Genomic DNA, 15721 nt, shown 5'->3' with positions numbered 1-15721 from the left:
AAAAAAAGGCGAGAGCAGCTTTTCTGCTTCCTGACCGAGCCGTGCTGAGAGCAGGAAGCTGGCATCTTATGCAACCCGCGCGGTAAACCGGACTTGCTGCCGCTAGACTATTGATCAGGAGCAACCTGATGCTTCGAGAGAACGAATATGAGGAATGTGCGAGTTCACCTTGCAGCGAAAGAAGGAAATAAGGAAAAAAACAACAGTTGGCTCGTCTTTGATGCGAATAATTTATTACCAAACTAAAAATAAGTTCAAATCTTTTTGGTGAGAGCAGATAGCGTGTGTTCTATGTGTGTCGGTGAAGTTAGCAAACAATCAAACACAGTAATTCAATGGCGAAGAAAGCATTTTCCCTTATTTTTTGGTTACATGTCTAGTTTGTGCTTAGCACGCGCCCTGCATGAGTGCTGATCTGCGAGGTCGCAATCTGCGAAAGTATCGATTTCGCACAGAATGAGACCCCCTGATGAGACAAAGATGAACACATGATGTGAGTGAAGAGTGACTAGAATGGCAAACAAAATAATATGTACACCAACAGTAATGCACCACCAACCAACCCAATCAGTTTTTAAGCAAGCAATCCATTTGACTGACTTTTACACGCAGGAAAACATCAAATTAGTTGGCGAGCCCACACAGAGCCCCCTCTCAGGAGCGGAGGAAGGCCGCTTAAACACGAATGGCACAGTAACGGCGGCGGGCCAAAGACACCAGAAAGATCAAGAGAAAGAGCAGCTTACAAAAACTTTACAAAAAACCAACGGCTTCAGCAGTCGGCTGCGACTAGCTGCTGCTGATTCATCTTCATTTTTTTTAATTCTTTTCTGCATACAAAAATAACACCTACACAGTTTCCAGTGTGTGATTACAAGTGTGTTTTGTGTACCAGTGAGTTTATGAGTGTGTTCGTGTTTGAGCTCACAGCAACAATCAGAACATTAACAATCAAGATAGGGAATGTGCTTTCCGTTTTCATGTCTTTAACTCATCAGCCGGACACGTTTCCGATCGGGCCCATCGTCCTCCAAAGAGTTGCGCTGCAACCAACAAACGTACCAAAAATCAATACTCAAAAAGTAACTCAATAAAAAGAATTCAAAGTGATTGAAAGTCACACTCGAGAAAGTCACAGTGGAAGAAAAAATTAGACATTTCTCATTGAAATAATCGTTGTTTATATTTATTCTAACTAGTTTCAGCTGTCAACTGCAGCCTTATTTCATGAAGAGATTAAAATCTATTTTAGATTATACAGTAAAAATACTCATGTCACATTGAATTTACAAAATTCCAAGTACTTTTATAAAGTCTTAAGTTCATTTAAAACTCAAAGGAAAATAAGAAACGGAGGGGGGAATTATTACAAAGGGGAACAGGTGACAAAATATATTCAAATTTGGTGGTATAGTCAAGCTGGAAGTCCAGCATATTTAAATTTTAGCTATCTCAAATGCCTATTTTCCGGAATTTTACTAATGACGATTTGACACGAGGCTATATGTCTTCATCCCAGCATATTCTAAATTTATAGTTCTTTAAAAGTTATCTGTCTGGCCACGGTTCAGATGGCAAACTGTCCAAGTGGATCAGTATTTAGGCCGGCGTCCCTCAGGGAGCTGTTTAGGCCCACTTCTGTTTTCAACCTTCACGCACGATGTGGTTAATTTATTTAAAGATGGGTGCAGCTACATTTTATATTATGCGGACGACATCCACTTGTACATTAGCTGCAATCGAAAATTGCATTTCCATAATGAACATCATATTAAGTGATGTTGTCGTCAGGTCTGAAATGGATGGCCTTAAATTCACACAAAACATAGGTGCTTTTAGTGGGTTCTGAATGTCATAACTCCCGCGTGCATCTCAAATCAATTAGTAAAGTTAAAATTAAAGATCAATAAATACAATTTAGCGATGAGATTGAGCTGAGAAAGCGGTTGAATTCGGGTTTAGCGGAATTGTAAGGCATGGTTTTTGACAAAACCCTTTCCTCGTCAGGCCAAGTTTCACAATCTACAAATATTGCAGAATAATGTAACTCGCTATATTTATAAGGCAAAACGTGGAAAAAACTTTTTGATCTTTTTTAAAGAAGTCTAATTTCAATTGTAGTCAATAGAAGAAATTATCATGATGTTCTAGTGCAGACACATGAAATTCTGTACAAAAACAGTCCACCTTATTTGTGCCCTTTAGTAGCCACAATGTGTGATGTTAACTTGTTTGGCAAGACAAGAGCGCATAGAATAAAACTGCTAGCCCCACTTGTAAGTGTCAAAGTGCACAAAAACTGCTTTCAAGTTCAGTGCTATCGCCTATGAAGTTATCTTCCACCGAATATGTGTCTGAATGAAAACTTAAGTGCATTTCAAGAAATTTTAAATGAAAAGTTTCTCAAGAGGTGTTGAAAAATTTCCCACATCTTTTTTTTTACCAATTACGTTGATATTTGCTGTTTAACTGGATATGGCAATGTATGTTGCAAAATAGTCCTGCAGAACAATAAAGATAATTTTGAAACTAAATCTCAAGAGATTGTTTCTCAAAACTAGATCAGGTCAAATAAAGAAAAAATACGATTCATGAAAATAATGAGCTAGAACTGACCTCGCCGATGACAGCAATGGGCGTCTCTCCGGTGGCCTGGGCAACCTGGTGTTCTATCAGGTAGAACATGTATTCATCGTAGAGGAGGCGGATGAGATGGAAGGAGCCAAAGGAAGCGGCACTGCGTAAGGTCAGATCTCTGATGACCATAGAGCTGTAGAAGGACCACTTGAGCAGGAACTGGCGCGCCGCCCTGCCAAAGTCGGGCTTGCCCTCGTGCGGCTGCAGCACGGTGGCCACCACCTTCTTCAGCCAACTGGCCCACTGCTCCAGTGAGTTCTGCTGCTGCAGCGTCTCTTTGAAGTCAGCCTCCAGTTGCTGCACCATCTCTGGCTCGCACTGGCACACCCACGACGCCTGCAAACACGAGGCGGCTTCAGCAATCGAATTGCGCAACCTAGCGGGATAGTGCTCACCTGCTCCTGAACGTTATGGAAGTCGACCCTGTTGAGATCAGCAAGCATTTGGTTGATCTGCGTTGAGTTCTGCAGCACTGCACGAGCCGCTTGCGCCAGGTGGTTAAGTGAAGTGTATCTGCGAAGAGTTTGTGCAAACGCGCTTACAGCGCAAAGCTGTACAAAAAACAAAAGCAAATATTTAGAATCTAAGCTATTAGGATTTTTAGCAACTTAAAAGCGAAATATAAATTAGATATGAGCAAGATTACTAATTTATTGAATAATGTAGTTGTAGAAAATCAAATAGTTAAGTTAAATTCAGGCTGTTAAAAAAATATTAATTAATAACTGTTTATATTATGTTAAACATGGGCTACCAGAAAAAAGCAAATCACTTTCCTACTAATAACAAGGAAGAACATGAAGTTAAACTTACTCGCATGTAGTAATTATTAAAATGTCATTATAGCTAAACAAGGCTTTTGACGCCTTGTAATTTTATTTTTTGTATAAACCTTTTGGATTTGATAGAGATTGACTTCAAAGCTTTGAAGCAAATCGTACTCAAATGCGATCACTCAGGAGTAAAAAATGGATCTTACATTCAAAGCTTCAAATGATTCGTGCCTCTTGCCCTGTTGAGATCTATCATGATTATAATTTAAATGCTATATATGTTCAAACGATAAAAGAAAGGAATTTGTGAGCTGACTTAACATTATGATGCTGACTAATAGAAACATAATATATCTCTTGTTAAATGGTTACCACGTAGAGACAAAGTCGAAAGATTGAAGCGCACATACTTTTATGTTCATCATCTTCTCAGGACAGCCAGTCATGGCGCTAGTAAGCCACCCTTCGAGGCCTTTGGCGAAGTTTCTTATAGCTTGCGTCAAGGAACCTGAAATAAGAGTAATATTGATAGGAGCAAGAGCAAAAAATGATGAAATTACTTGGAATTGGTCTGAGGACGTCTGGAATGAGCACCTCAACTAGATTCTGGTAGAAGTCAAAGTCAACCTTCTTGACAAACGCCTGTACGACCTCGCTCTCGCACAAAGCGTATAGCTTCAACCTAGATGGATGATAATCACGTTAGACCAAAGTGGCGATTTGTACAGCGAAACACTCACTTGGCCAGGTACTTTTCCTCCTCGCACTCATCATTGTTGTTATCAGAGCTGCGCCAGAAGTCCCGCCAGAGGCTTTCGACGGTGTTGAATTCAAGGTTGGTAACCGCGTCCAAGAATGCCTCGCAATGCTCGCGGTACATGCTCCTGAAGGAGTCGACGTCCTCCAGGGTACACTGGTCGGGCAAAGGGCAGCCTCCCACCTCTATGTTGGGCAGCTCTGGCACCGCAGCGGTGGCCTCACCCAGGTACTGCTGGTGTTGCGCCACCTGGGGAGACGCCGTGGCCGCCACCTGGCCTCCCGCCTGCCCGTCAAAGTCGTTCACCTTGATAGTGGCCTTGAACCGCTTTCCTCCGCCCGACCCAGTGAGGCTACCCTGGCGACCCCCGCAAGGAGACACCGAAGATGCTTCCTCTTGCTCAGAACTTTGTGCAAGAGAACTTGTGGGCTTTACCCTGATGCCGTAGTAATGGTACTTGGAGTTGCCCCTGCAAAGATCAAGTTGATGATTGATGAAACACTTTTTATGCTACTTAAAAAGTTGGCTTAACTCATCCTCTGATTCAATCTACAAAATATTAAAAAAAGAAATATATTTATTTTGAAAGCTACAGAAGTCCAGCCAATTCCGGAGAATTAACGGCTGGTGCTTATTCTGCTACACAAGGCAGCATAATTTTAGTACATTAGTGTGCAAATTACATCAATAAATTATATGATGCAGCGTAATTGCATAACAGTCATTTCGTTCATTCATTCAGTTTTTAATGGGTTACCTGGTTCCAAGACGTCTGGTGCGTAGGCCAATGAAAACAGAGCGGATGAGTTTACCAAAAGAGGCAGCATTGACCGGGTCGAGCTTGTTATCGGTGCAGTGGCGCAAATAGTGGTGGTACAGGTTAGACCTGGGCAGACTGACTCCATCGGCCGTTTCATAATTGTCAACCAGCCACTGGACCTACGACCGCAAAAGACTTTGTTCAGCTTTCACACGTAAAAGACAAAAATGAAGGAGGGGCGAAGGCAAAAACCAAAATATAAAGAGACAGGAAGGGGCAAACCAATTAAAGAAGAGTAAGCTTCTGTCCTTACGGTGGCCGGGGATATGCGGGTGGCGTGGCTGAGCGAATTGTGGCCGCCCGAGTCCGAGCCCCCTTCGTCAAGGGCCTCGCCGCCACTGCTGTTATTGGCCTCGGCAGGCACCATGTAACCTGTCACCTCCTGCTACTCTCGAGCGAGTGGGCAAGCAGAGAAAACAAAAGCAACCAAACACCCAAGGTTATTGCCAAAACATGACAGATGCACAATATATTCTCTTTTAATTCAGATACACACTACACGACAATTTTATTAAGAAACTCTACAGTACAAGTGGAAGGACAAGCTTGAACCAACCTTGCATGCCCCCTCATTCTGAGCATTGGAAAAACTCCCTTCCACCTTGCACTTTAGCCAAGAAAATAAAGAATTAGTCTGAAACTTTGAGAATGAGATAACATCCACCTCTATTTAGTTATTCCTCGCTGGTAAAATGATGCACTGGTGATATAAAAATAAATTTAGCATAGAAACTCACCGCAGTAACAGTAGGAGGGCTGGCCCTGTTGGAGATCAAAGCGTGTGCCTCGCTGGCGTCGACACCCTGCTGGAGGATGTAAGTTGCGGTATTTGGTGTTTGCGTCAACAGCTGCGTATGGTCCTAACCAAGGACCAGCAATTAGTCACAGATGTGATCCAGGGTAAAAATAAATATCGGATAATTGGTGGCTGTTGGTGTATTTAGTTTTGAAATAATTTATGATTGAGCAATAATGGATTTCTGAGGGCCAAAATTTGAATTAATGTTTTATTCGTGTCATCAAATATATCACTTACAGAAAGTGAAATTTATTATTCAGTGCGTCATGTGACACACAACAATACGTGAGATTCGCTTTCAGCTATTCCACAAATCTACATTGTGGTGCTCATTACGTTGCGCATCGCGTTAGCTTTTTGTTGTTGTCTGTTTACATGTAGCTTGCATGAAGCATTGTGCAATGGACAAAATTTGTCTGAGCTTATTATTGTTTCTACTTAAAATGTAAAATGTGAAGATGCATATTGTACAAGGATGAGCAAACTGATTGTATCATTTTCATTCTACATGCACCAGTTTTCATGTTTTTTCTTAAGCAAGTATGTTCAAGGAAACGACTCACCTGTCCATAGTTGGCTGTGCCTTGATTGCTGTAGTACTGCCCTGAAGCTGCAGGCGTGTACATTGTCGCCGTTGTTTCACCCATGGTGTATACAGGGTATGCCCTGATAATAACAAAAGAAATAGCTATTTTTAACGAAAGGATAAATTGCGAGTATAATAATGATCAAGGATAAACAATTTACTTAACTGACAGAACCGAAAATATCAACAAACATAAACATATTTCCGGTATTACAAAACAAATAATCCGAACTAAATTCACAGATTTGACTAATAATTTAATCAAATTTATATCGGTAGGTTTTTAAACACATTAGAAAATGACCATTATTAGATCTATTAGGTGATTTCATGTTAAAATTATTTCGCTTAATTCAGTATGACTTTGACCAACAATTTTATGCGGCAGAAACAGGCTGTCCGACTTAATACAATTGAACTGGCAGACAATTGAATTATAACATTACAGAATAATTTTTGAATCACAGAGAAAAAATGCGGCTACCACGATTACTGGTAAAGTTTTGCTGCTGATGAGCCAACAGAATTCTAATTTTACGAGCCAAAACAGGTCATAAATGTGGAAAGAGTACATTATTTGTAAAAATTTATGTCAATTGATTATATTAGCAGATTGCCAAAGCAAAGAAAGGGATGCGATAATGTTATTTTGTTAGTGAAATGGGATTATTAACACAGGGATTGTGAGTGGAACAATGATTCGCACTTGAAGCGAAATGCCGTCACCAGCAACCAAGTACGTGTATGTCTTTGATCTATGCGTACCGGGAAAAATCAAAACAGGGTCCAGTGATATAAACACGATATTAGCGATAACTTGTGAGGATGATCGATGATTCGGCTTCCTTACGTTTGATGTTATAAAAATCCTTAAATTTCAGATGGTAGTTTTTAATTCTTACATTTGTAACATGCCAATTGTAAAGACAGGGTACCTAATAAAAATGATGAAATTAGCAGAGTAATCATCGACTGTGGCAAACCTGAAAATGGTCTCTTCGCGCTACCAAAGAGTGCAACAAAAATCATACTTCAAGGCTGGCTGAGTTGTGTTGTAACAGTTAAAGAAAAATTGAATCATGACTTGAACAAGAAATACACTTTAGATTAAATCTTAAATTATGTTAGCCAAATACGTGCAAAATCTTTTCATCGCCGAGTTCACTGTTAAAGAAAAAAAGGTCTACTTACATCTGCCCGTTGGTAGTGGTGTAAATCGTGGCGGCCTCCGGCGCCTCGTCCACATATTGCACGTAGGTTGGGTGAGCCACTGTGTCGCCGGTAACCACCTGTACGCTACCAGGTTCGCCAGACACTGCGGAGCAAGCGCCAAGAGGTCAGCAGGGGCGGCTTAAAGGAACAAGGGATCAAAGTGCGAGATCGACACGCGTGCAGAAAACACCATTGGACACCATGGATTCTTTCGCTCGATTCGAATTCGCATTTAATTGGTCGACGCAACATCGAAAGGAGGGCACTCAACAGCGGCCAGGTAAGGGTCGGGCTTCCATTTGCCGGGATTTTAAAAAGTAAGCTGGGCATCTACCCACGCGGACAAATTCAAGGAGTAAGGGGTGGAGAGGAATTATGATCTCTCGTTCACTTGCAAGTGGCGTAATATGCTAATGGTTGCGAACGCGCGCGTGGGGCAAAACATCAACATCAACAACAACAGCGAGGACGGCGGTGGCGGCGGCGACGGAGGATTACTGAATTCGTTATTGGTCTTTGAGGGCCCAATTAGCGGAGGTAAGCGGCTTACGCGCGCAGCCTCTGCTCCTCCCGGCAATACTCGAGTCCTCTCCCGCCGACACGCATGCAAACCTTGTGTTCGTTCTTTCCCCGGTATAATTATATTTCACATAATAGCTCTGACAATGAGCAAGGCACAAACAAAGAGGTCACACGCACACACTCAGGGTTCTCCTTACCAGATGGGTTAACGGGGGTCAGAGAGGCGTAAGACCGCTCCGAGTCTACAAACACACACAGCAGTCGAGTAAGTCTGGTGCACCACCGCATTTGGTCAATGCGAGCGGGGGCCAAATCAGGGATCAGGGGGTGCTTTGATGGCAGCAACGAGGGCAACCCGTTAGCCGATTGTAGTATTTTATTTCAAATTTTTATCCTCAATTCGCGGAATTTTTGCAGGTTGCCAAAGCTGCTCGCGAGCAAGATGGGGTTGGTTTTGGGTTCATAAGAGGGCAACTTCAGCCGCCGCTTACCTGTGACTGCGATGAACTGCTGGGCGGCGCTGGGCTCCACGGCCGGCGGCGAAGAAGAGCCAGAGACAGGAGACGATGACAGCGACGAGCTCACCGGCACCACAGACACTTTTAGCAAAAGGAAACACAAAAGAGCGACGATTCAAACAAAATTGTAAGGCAAAGTACTTTTGCGGCTTTAGTTTAATTATTGTGGCAATGAAAGAAGGCACAAAGGACAGGAGAAAATAATTAGTGCGAAAACAAAGTAAATCGAGACACAGCTCTTCCCCACACAAGCCAAGAGGGAAGTTGAGAGGTAAGGGAGAGCTGACCAGAAACCAGAGAACTACCTGTAATGAATTTCCCTCTTTCCTTCCATGAAGGACAAATAAATGGTCACATAGCCAAAACGAAAAAAGCGGCAGCAGGTTGGTTGCTGCCATTTATTGTGAGCGAAAATTTTGGATGTCTTTTAATTTTAATTAAAGGATTTCATTTATATTTTAATTAGTTATTAACTTTTGAGGTGTCCCTAAAAATATATATATTTTCTGCACACATCAACCGAAAAAACACTAAAAAACCAAATCTAGCAGTTCATTCTCAAAGTGGATTGATACAGGGCAACAATTGAAATTGATTCTTGACTACAGTTAGCAGATGATCATACCGATAGTTTTAATAATAATCTCTGAACATCGTGCACAAATCAAAATAGGATCAAGCAAAATGTTAAATTTAAGATTTCGCCAAATTTCTCGAAAAATTTAACGGTTTTCCAATGGGTTTTTTTTCATTGATTTCTGTTTCGTCTCATCGCGATTTATAAATCTGTGTGCGAATAATGAGGCAAATTTTCATTCTGGCGAAATGAATCATGATTTTCAGTACTCGCCGCTTGATTGGTATGCAAACATTGGATTCGATTTTCTCAGGAATTGTAACGGCAGCCGTGGTAAATTTTAACTCTTTCAGCTCTTTCATACTTTTAGAACATGTTGGAAGTAAGGGTATTATAAAAAAAATCTGTACTGATCCACTTTAAAATTTGAACAGTGCGCTTAAAAAAGCGTTTGGAAGAGCTTGAGATTGTTTTGCATAATTTTAATTTCTGCAATTTAAAAGGCCATAATTCCATATTAGTAATACTACTCAACAACAACCATTTTAGGTAGTAATGGTGACCTTTTCATTTTATATAAATACAAAAAATCACCCGAGGCAATATCTGCGCCAAAAAATAGACTTTCATCACAAGTACAACAATTGATGAAGTTGATGCATTAAAAATAAAGAAAAAACACAAGTTACGTTGGTTAATTTATGAAGAGGAGACTTATGTTTTCTGTGGGTATTTTAATCTTTTTACAGGTTTTGTATTTTGGAAAATCTAATTGTCCGCGAATATTTTAAGCACCGTTATTTTAAACATTTCATATTGCGAGTTTATTTTTTAAGTAATACTTAAGCTGCTTAATAATTGAAAAGAAAGACCTGTTTAAGAGAGTTTAAGTAGTTCCATCGTTATTGCTAGTTAATGACTGTTTAACCCCGGTTCAAAAGTGAATTTTGTTTCAGGCTTTCTAGTTACACGAATGAACATAGTCCTTTGAACCGAGACGAGACATCTTCCCCGGTTCGTGCCCTGATTTCATTTCCCTCCACTAGCACGGGATCGGTTCAAAGTATAATTTACCTGTTTGAGGGTTGCTGCTGACGACGACCTGTGCGGTGACTTGGCGGGGAGCGGTATCCTGGATGGTCGCTGCGTCCACGACGGAGGTTTCCTCAAGCACGGTCTGCAATCACGCGCGCAATCTGTCACACACTTATCGGCGCCGACTGTGCCCGGCCCCACACGACTGACAATGGGAGCGAGAGAAAAAGATAAGAGCGGGACGCGGTCGCCGTGGCAACATGCGTGCCCCTCCCCCTGCCCACCCCAGCCCCACGGGCCCAAAGGCACGAACCTGCGTGGCCACTTGTTGCTGCTGAGGCACAACGGTGACCACCTGGTCGGCGTCCACCACGACGGCCGCCACCTCGTGCAGCTCCTGGCCGCCACCGCCTTCCGTTTGCTGTAGGAAGATGGCCGGCGGCGAGGCGGCCGGCCCAGATTGCTGGGCCATCGTGCGCCGCCCTCTCGCTGCTCCTGCTGCCGCTGTCAAACAAGCAGACCGCACCGGCCGCACTAAAAAAAAGCCGACGCAACAATGATTACTCTTTATTTATTTTTTATAAATTAAAAAATTATAAATTAAAAAATTAATTCATGATTTTTATTAATTAGATGTGTTGAAAGATGTAGAAGTGGAAGTAAATGCCTGGTTATGAATGTCATTTATTAGGGGTATGAAATATTTTAAAAAAGGAAGATAAACACTACAAGATTGTCAACGAAAATTAATTTCAAATTATTAAAGGAAAATCAGAGAAAGGACGGAAAAAGCGAAAAGAAAAAAGATTTTCCACGATGTTTAAATTAACAGAGGGCAAAATCAACAAATTTAAAAGATTTCAGCTTGATACAAAACTGACTTTTTCAAAGATTAAGACAGTTTCAACAACTTCGCAGAGGATCTATTTTTATCCCTTTTTAAAATCTAGTAATCTGCCTCCAGATATTCCAGAGATTAGAATTCCTTATATCGAAGTAAGGAGCATGGTGAATTTTCACAAATTTCAAATACCCTTCTACTCTCTCCTCAACGAATTTTTCTGGCATTGCATTTGGCCCGCGGAGGTGTTCCAAAGCTTGAATTTCAGCTATGTGCGCCACGATTGCCACGAGAATGCTCTCTGGCTAGCTATTTCGGAAGCTTGCGGGGGAGCGCGTCTACCGGGGTGAGTCAGCCCAGGTGTTATGGGGGTGGCAAGCAGGTGAGTCGCGCGCGTTCGAGGGCGGCTTGCATCGCGGGCCAATTAGTCATCGTCCCCCGATGAACGTTATTGCATTCTGCGAGTGCACTCGATCGGAATATCCATCTACAACTAATTACTCGTCGAAGCGATTCGTCGCACACAATTAATAAGGAGCCAGTTCAATTTTTTACTTCGAATGATAACACCCTCGCAGGAAAACCAAAAGAGTCACTTCAAAATAAAATTATGCATCAATGTGAAAAGCAGAATAAATGATAAAAAGTTATCTGTATTAACAAATAAATATTTTCATAAATTAAAAAAGGATTATTTATCGGTTGCACGCAGCTTTTTGTGTACTGAAATAAAGACAACGTTTGTGGCACTAAAGCACCTATTGAATGCACGCAATACTTTTACACCTGTGATTCTTAAACCTTTAAGTTGGAAAATAGCTAAAATTGAAATTATGTCTCAATTTCTAGAAAATTTAAAACTGAAGTAATAACTAAAATTAATTAAATAAAACGGAAAACTAAAAAGTTGGGTTGTACTTCTATTTTTTAAATTTTGCTTAGAGATTGAACAGTAGCAAATGTCTGAATTCCCACATTTTTCCATCGCTGAAAGAGTTTTCCTAAATATCCGATTTTTTTCTGGCAAGGCAATATGACATCGACAAAGGAAGGTACCAATTATTGTGTCGGTACAAACTGAATACATCCACGCACCCGCCGAGTGGAATCCGCTTTGAGTTGGCAACCGACAATGAGTGCGGCGGAGAAATGCGAGAGCCGCCTTTACTTGCCGAATTCCAATTCGATTCGGTTTCTTTTGAAAGTTTCCATTCTTCCCTTTTCCCGGCAGCCTCGGCTGGATTCTGCACTCTTTTGCTCTCGAATTCAAGGTAGGGGCGTGTGCGCGCCTGCGAGAGGGTGTGTGCAAGAGATCAGAAACTTTTAACGAGAGCAGCACGCGGCCTAATTATACACGCGAGTGTGTCTTCCACCTGACGGCCCAAAGCCCCTCCACCCCAGACTGAATCCGACGCCACTTTATTAAAAATCGAGACATTCAAAATCACCATACTCCCATTGACAGGCACACTTTTTTGATTGCGCGAATTTTTCACTTCCACGGGGCTTTTTATCACACCTTCAACGCTTTTTAATGTTCGAATATTGCTTTCTGTCGTGACAGAAGTTTAATTATTAACATGTCACGCTACCGTTCGACTGGATCTGACAAGTAGATTGAAACGTTTAATAAGAGTTTATATCGATACTTGGGATTGTACACCAGTCAATCATTCTTTTCAATCTAATGATGGATAAACAGAAAAAAAGCTGAACTAATTAACAAGTTAAAATAGTTTTGAGCAATGGCCTTTTTTTAAAAAAAAAACCATATCAGGAATCTCAGGGCCACCGTAAACCACAACATACTGTAACAAGAGGTGGATTTATGCAACTTCTTGGCATACGAGACGCACCGGTTGCCTATTAAACATTTGATACCTGAACCATTCCAATTCCTACAAAGCTCAAACAGAAAATCAAGAAGAGGAATTAAGTCCCTAACTTTTGAGAGTCTAATCGCTCTCCCCATCAAAATCAATAAATTAAGACACTTTGTACAGTATTTGAGGCCATTTTTTAAGTAATAATAAAAATGCGTTTAGTTTTTCTAGCGAAAATAAAAATTAGAACGATTTAACCATGGACTGCACATTCAAGCTGGATTTGTTTATATTTAAATCTTTCAACTGAAAAAAAGTAATAAAATAATAAAATATTCAAACAAATCTATTTCACTATACAGGGTTTCAAATGGAAGCTGTTGTCAGAGTTAAAATGGTACGAGCGAGATATTGCAGGTTTAATTGATTTAGCAAATTGATAATCAATGTTATTTGGTTACTTGATTGCGTAAATGAACCAGTGCTATTTTTCTGTTGAGGAAATTCCCTTTTTAACTACAATTAACGGAATCGATTGTATCAAAAGATAAACAAAACGTTTGCTAATTCCTAAAATAATTAATATCAAGAATTTCACGGATTCACAGACAAAATATTGTTTCAACTGGTAAAATAACACTCGTCAACCAAAACCGATCAAGGAAAGAAATTTTTAAATTGGGTATCGGGCATGCGACTGGTGCTGTAGAACGCGTGCCTAAACCCCTGCCCTTGCAAACTCTTATGGCATTAATCGCTTGTCGTTTTTCTTTCGTAATAAGTCCATATTTCTATTTTCATGTTTTATCACGCATCCGTGTGTTTGTATTTGCATTTGCACAGCATGAATTGATTTGCGCGTGTTCAGAGCTCGAGAGGGATTTTGAGAAAATGCGAATGGTACACGGCTTTTCATTCAATATCAAGTACGATCAGCTGCTACGTCCCATCACAATTCCAAGTAAATCTGGATTAAGGCTGCTTTTCCTTGATCTCCCTCCGCCTCCCGTCCCTCAGCACAGCCTCAGAATAAGCAGAGGCGAGCGGGGGTCGCGTAATGCGCGGAATTCGATGCAAACCCAAACATACCCATACTGTCGGCTAATTCCTTTTGAAGCTTCAAGTGCGATGAGGCAAATTCCCTCTTGTCCGCACCACCTCCCTTCGTCTCTCTGGGCGACAACCACCAACGCAAGCCAGCACAAAATACCACTACAACTCGCGCTCTAGTTTAAGGTACACCTTTGATACGACCAACCAATCAAATGAAATATTATTACGTGCAACCGATGTAACGTCCACCGTTCCAGGCGGCCGATTCTGCGGCCACCTGCCCCGCGCACCCTCCTGGCGAAGTGAGGGCAGCCACCGTTACGTCCAGCCGGCGCGTTGCGACCCGTACCCTTCGCCAGGTGGGGTGCAGAGGTGAACGGTTTATCGCTTGAGCTTTTCGGCTATTCAAGGACGAAAACCCTTTTCTTAACACCTTAATTCTTGCTCACTTACTCACTTCGTTTTTTCATAAGAATAACATTGAACAGAGAAGTAAAAGTGGTGAGCGAGGAGTGAACTTTAACTAAAATAATTGTCCAGTGGTTAAATTCACGAACAGTGCCCACGCCCTAGACCGCACTGGGGGCCCCTTCAAATTTTCGGAGACCCTCCGAGTGATGTTCTTGGTGCGCCATCCAACCCCTTGCTGAAAGCTGTGTAGGCCTTCCTCCCCTTGTCCAAACTCACTTAGTCAGCAACACTCGGCTTCCTAGTTTTCTCCGGCAGATTTGGCGAGCACTCCCAACAATGTGTGCGTCCGAAAGAGCGAAAATCGGACGCCCGATTTCAACCCCTAACAACAATGGTCGCCATGGCAACCAAACAATCGCTCGATTTGGCCTCGTCCATTCGTCCCTGCGTATCTTTTGGGTTAGCCAAGCCTCCAACTGACCTTCGCCTATTCTTTGGGGCAGGCAGACCTGATCGTGGTCATTATTTTGGCCTCAAAAAGCCGGTTATTTACCTGTTTGTTGTTGACTGGCGACCAAATGGTGTCTCTATGACTACGGCGCTAGGATTTGTCGCGGCACTACTTTCGCAGATTCGATCGACTGAGTGGCCAAACTTTTATCGACAAACGTTAACATCAGCAACTAATGTAATATAAATTGAATTATGTTTCTAAAACATTGCTCAGCAGATTGAAAAATAAGTTTTTGGAGTGACTGTCTGCCGCATTTGTACCAATACTACTTGAAATCGCGGAATATATAGCAGCTGTGAATTTGCGAGCTGAGGTTTTGATGGACAAGTGATTTGCTGAGCCAACCCTCTGATAGATGGCACTAGCGAAGCAGGTGCATTCTGGGCCAACTAACCTCCAGCAAAACTGTAGAATAATGCTATACGAGCTGCGAGTACGCGCTAAATCCATTGCATGGCATGCCGACTCGACCTCGACGCCCGTAATTAATTCAAACCCCTCAGATGAAAATAATATGCAATTTAAAATTGCAGACGATTAATAATCTGCATGTGCTAAGCCTGGAATGAATATTGAAAAGCGCGAGAAGGAACATCATTTCAGTCAAAACTGAACTCCTAAAGAATTGAGAAATATACGAGGCTAAAATATCATAAACAAATATTACAATATATAACAAATAAGATACGGCAAACGCAATATTATTAGCTTAACTAGAACTGTAGACATTAATTTCATAATAAGTGTCGGAGATAGGAGTATTCACGAAAAACCGAACTTAGTCCGGAAAATCCTCTAAATGTTCGGTATTTGTGTCAATTCTTCAAGACCGAATACAAAATT

General features: G+C 41.6%; 1 protein-coding gene across 9 annotated transcripts; it reads right to left on the bottom strand.

The window, feature by feature from the left end:
• Positions 1–211: 211 nt before the first annotated feature.
• Rfx lies at positions 212–15057 on the bottom strand. Of its 9 annotated transcripts, none has more exons than XM_065475831.1 (16): positions 14918–15057; positions 10550–10770; positions 10276–10378; positions 8598–8705; positions 8304–8348; positions 7564–7687; positions 6350–6452; positions 5725–5847; positions 5241–5372; positions 4925–5106; positions 4151–4636; positions 3971–4092; positions 3821–3918; positions 3033–3188; positions 2617–2973; positions 212–1043 (listed from the first exon to the last, which is right to left on the bottom strand). In XM_065475831.1, exons 2-16 carry the CDS (start codon positions 10706–10708, stop codon positions 987–989), a joined length of 2355 nt encoding a protein of 784 aa, XP_065331903.1. In that variant the 5' UTR covers positions 10709–10770; positions 14918–15057; the 3' UTR covers positions 212–986. The 9 variants fall into 9 exon arrangements, with proteins under 9 accessions (XP_065331903.1, XP_065331898.1, XP_065331897.1 ...); XM_065475826.1 differs by lacking the exon at positions 14918–15057 and adding an exon at positions 14641–14753; XM_065475825.1 differs by lacking the exon at positions 14918–15057 and adding an exon at positions 13990–14008.
• Positions 15058–15721: the final 664 nt, after the last annotated feature.

Source organism: Cloeon dipterum, chromosome 1, assembly GCF_949628265.1.
Source record: "Cloeon dipterum chromosome 1, ieCloDipt1.1, whole genome shotgun sequence".
Taxonomy (NCBI): domain Eukaryota; kingdom Metazoa; phylum Arthropoda; class Insecta; order Ephemeroptera; family Baetidae; genus Cloeon; species Cloeon dipterum.
This window is presented reverse-complemented; position numbering and strand designations above follow the sequence as displayed.

Excerpts from the sequence above, each read along its gene's own strand:
- Rfx (XM_065475825.1), bottom strand. Across the intron at positions 10,379-10,549 it reads AGCAACAAGTGGCCACGCAG|ACCGTGCTTGAGGAAACCTC; the intron begins GTTCGTGCCTTT and ends GCGTGATTGCAG. Across the intron at positions 7,688-8,303 it reads GACCCCCGTTAACCCATCTG|TGTCTGGCGAACCTGGTAGC; the intron begins GTAAGGAGAACC and ends CTTGCTCCGCAG.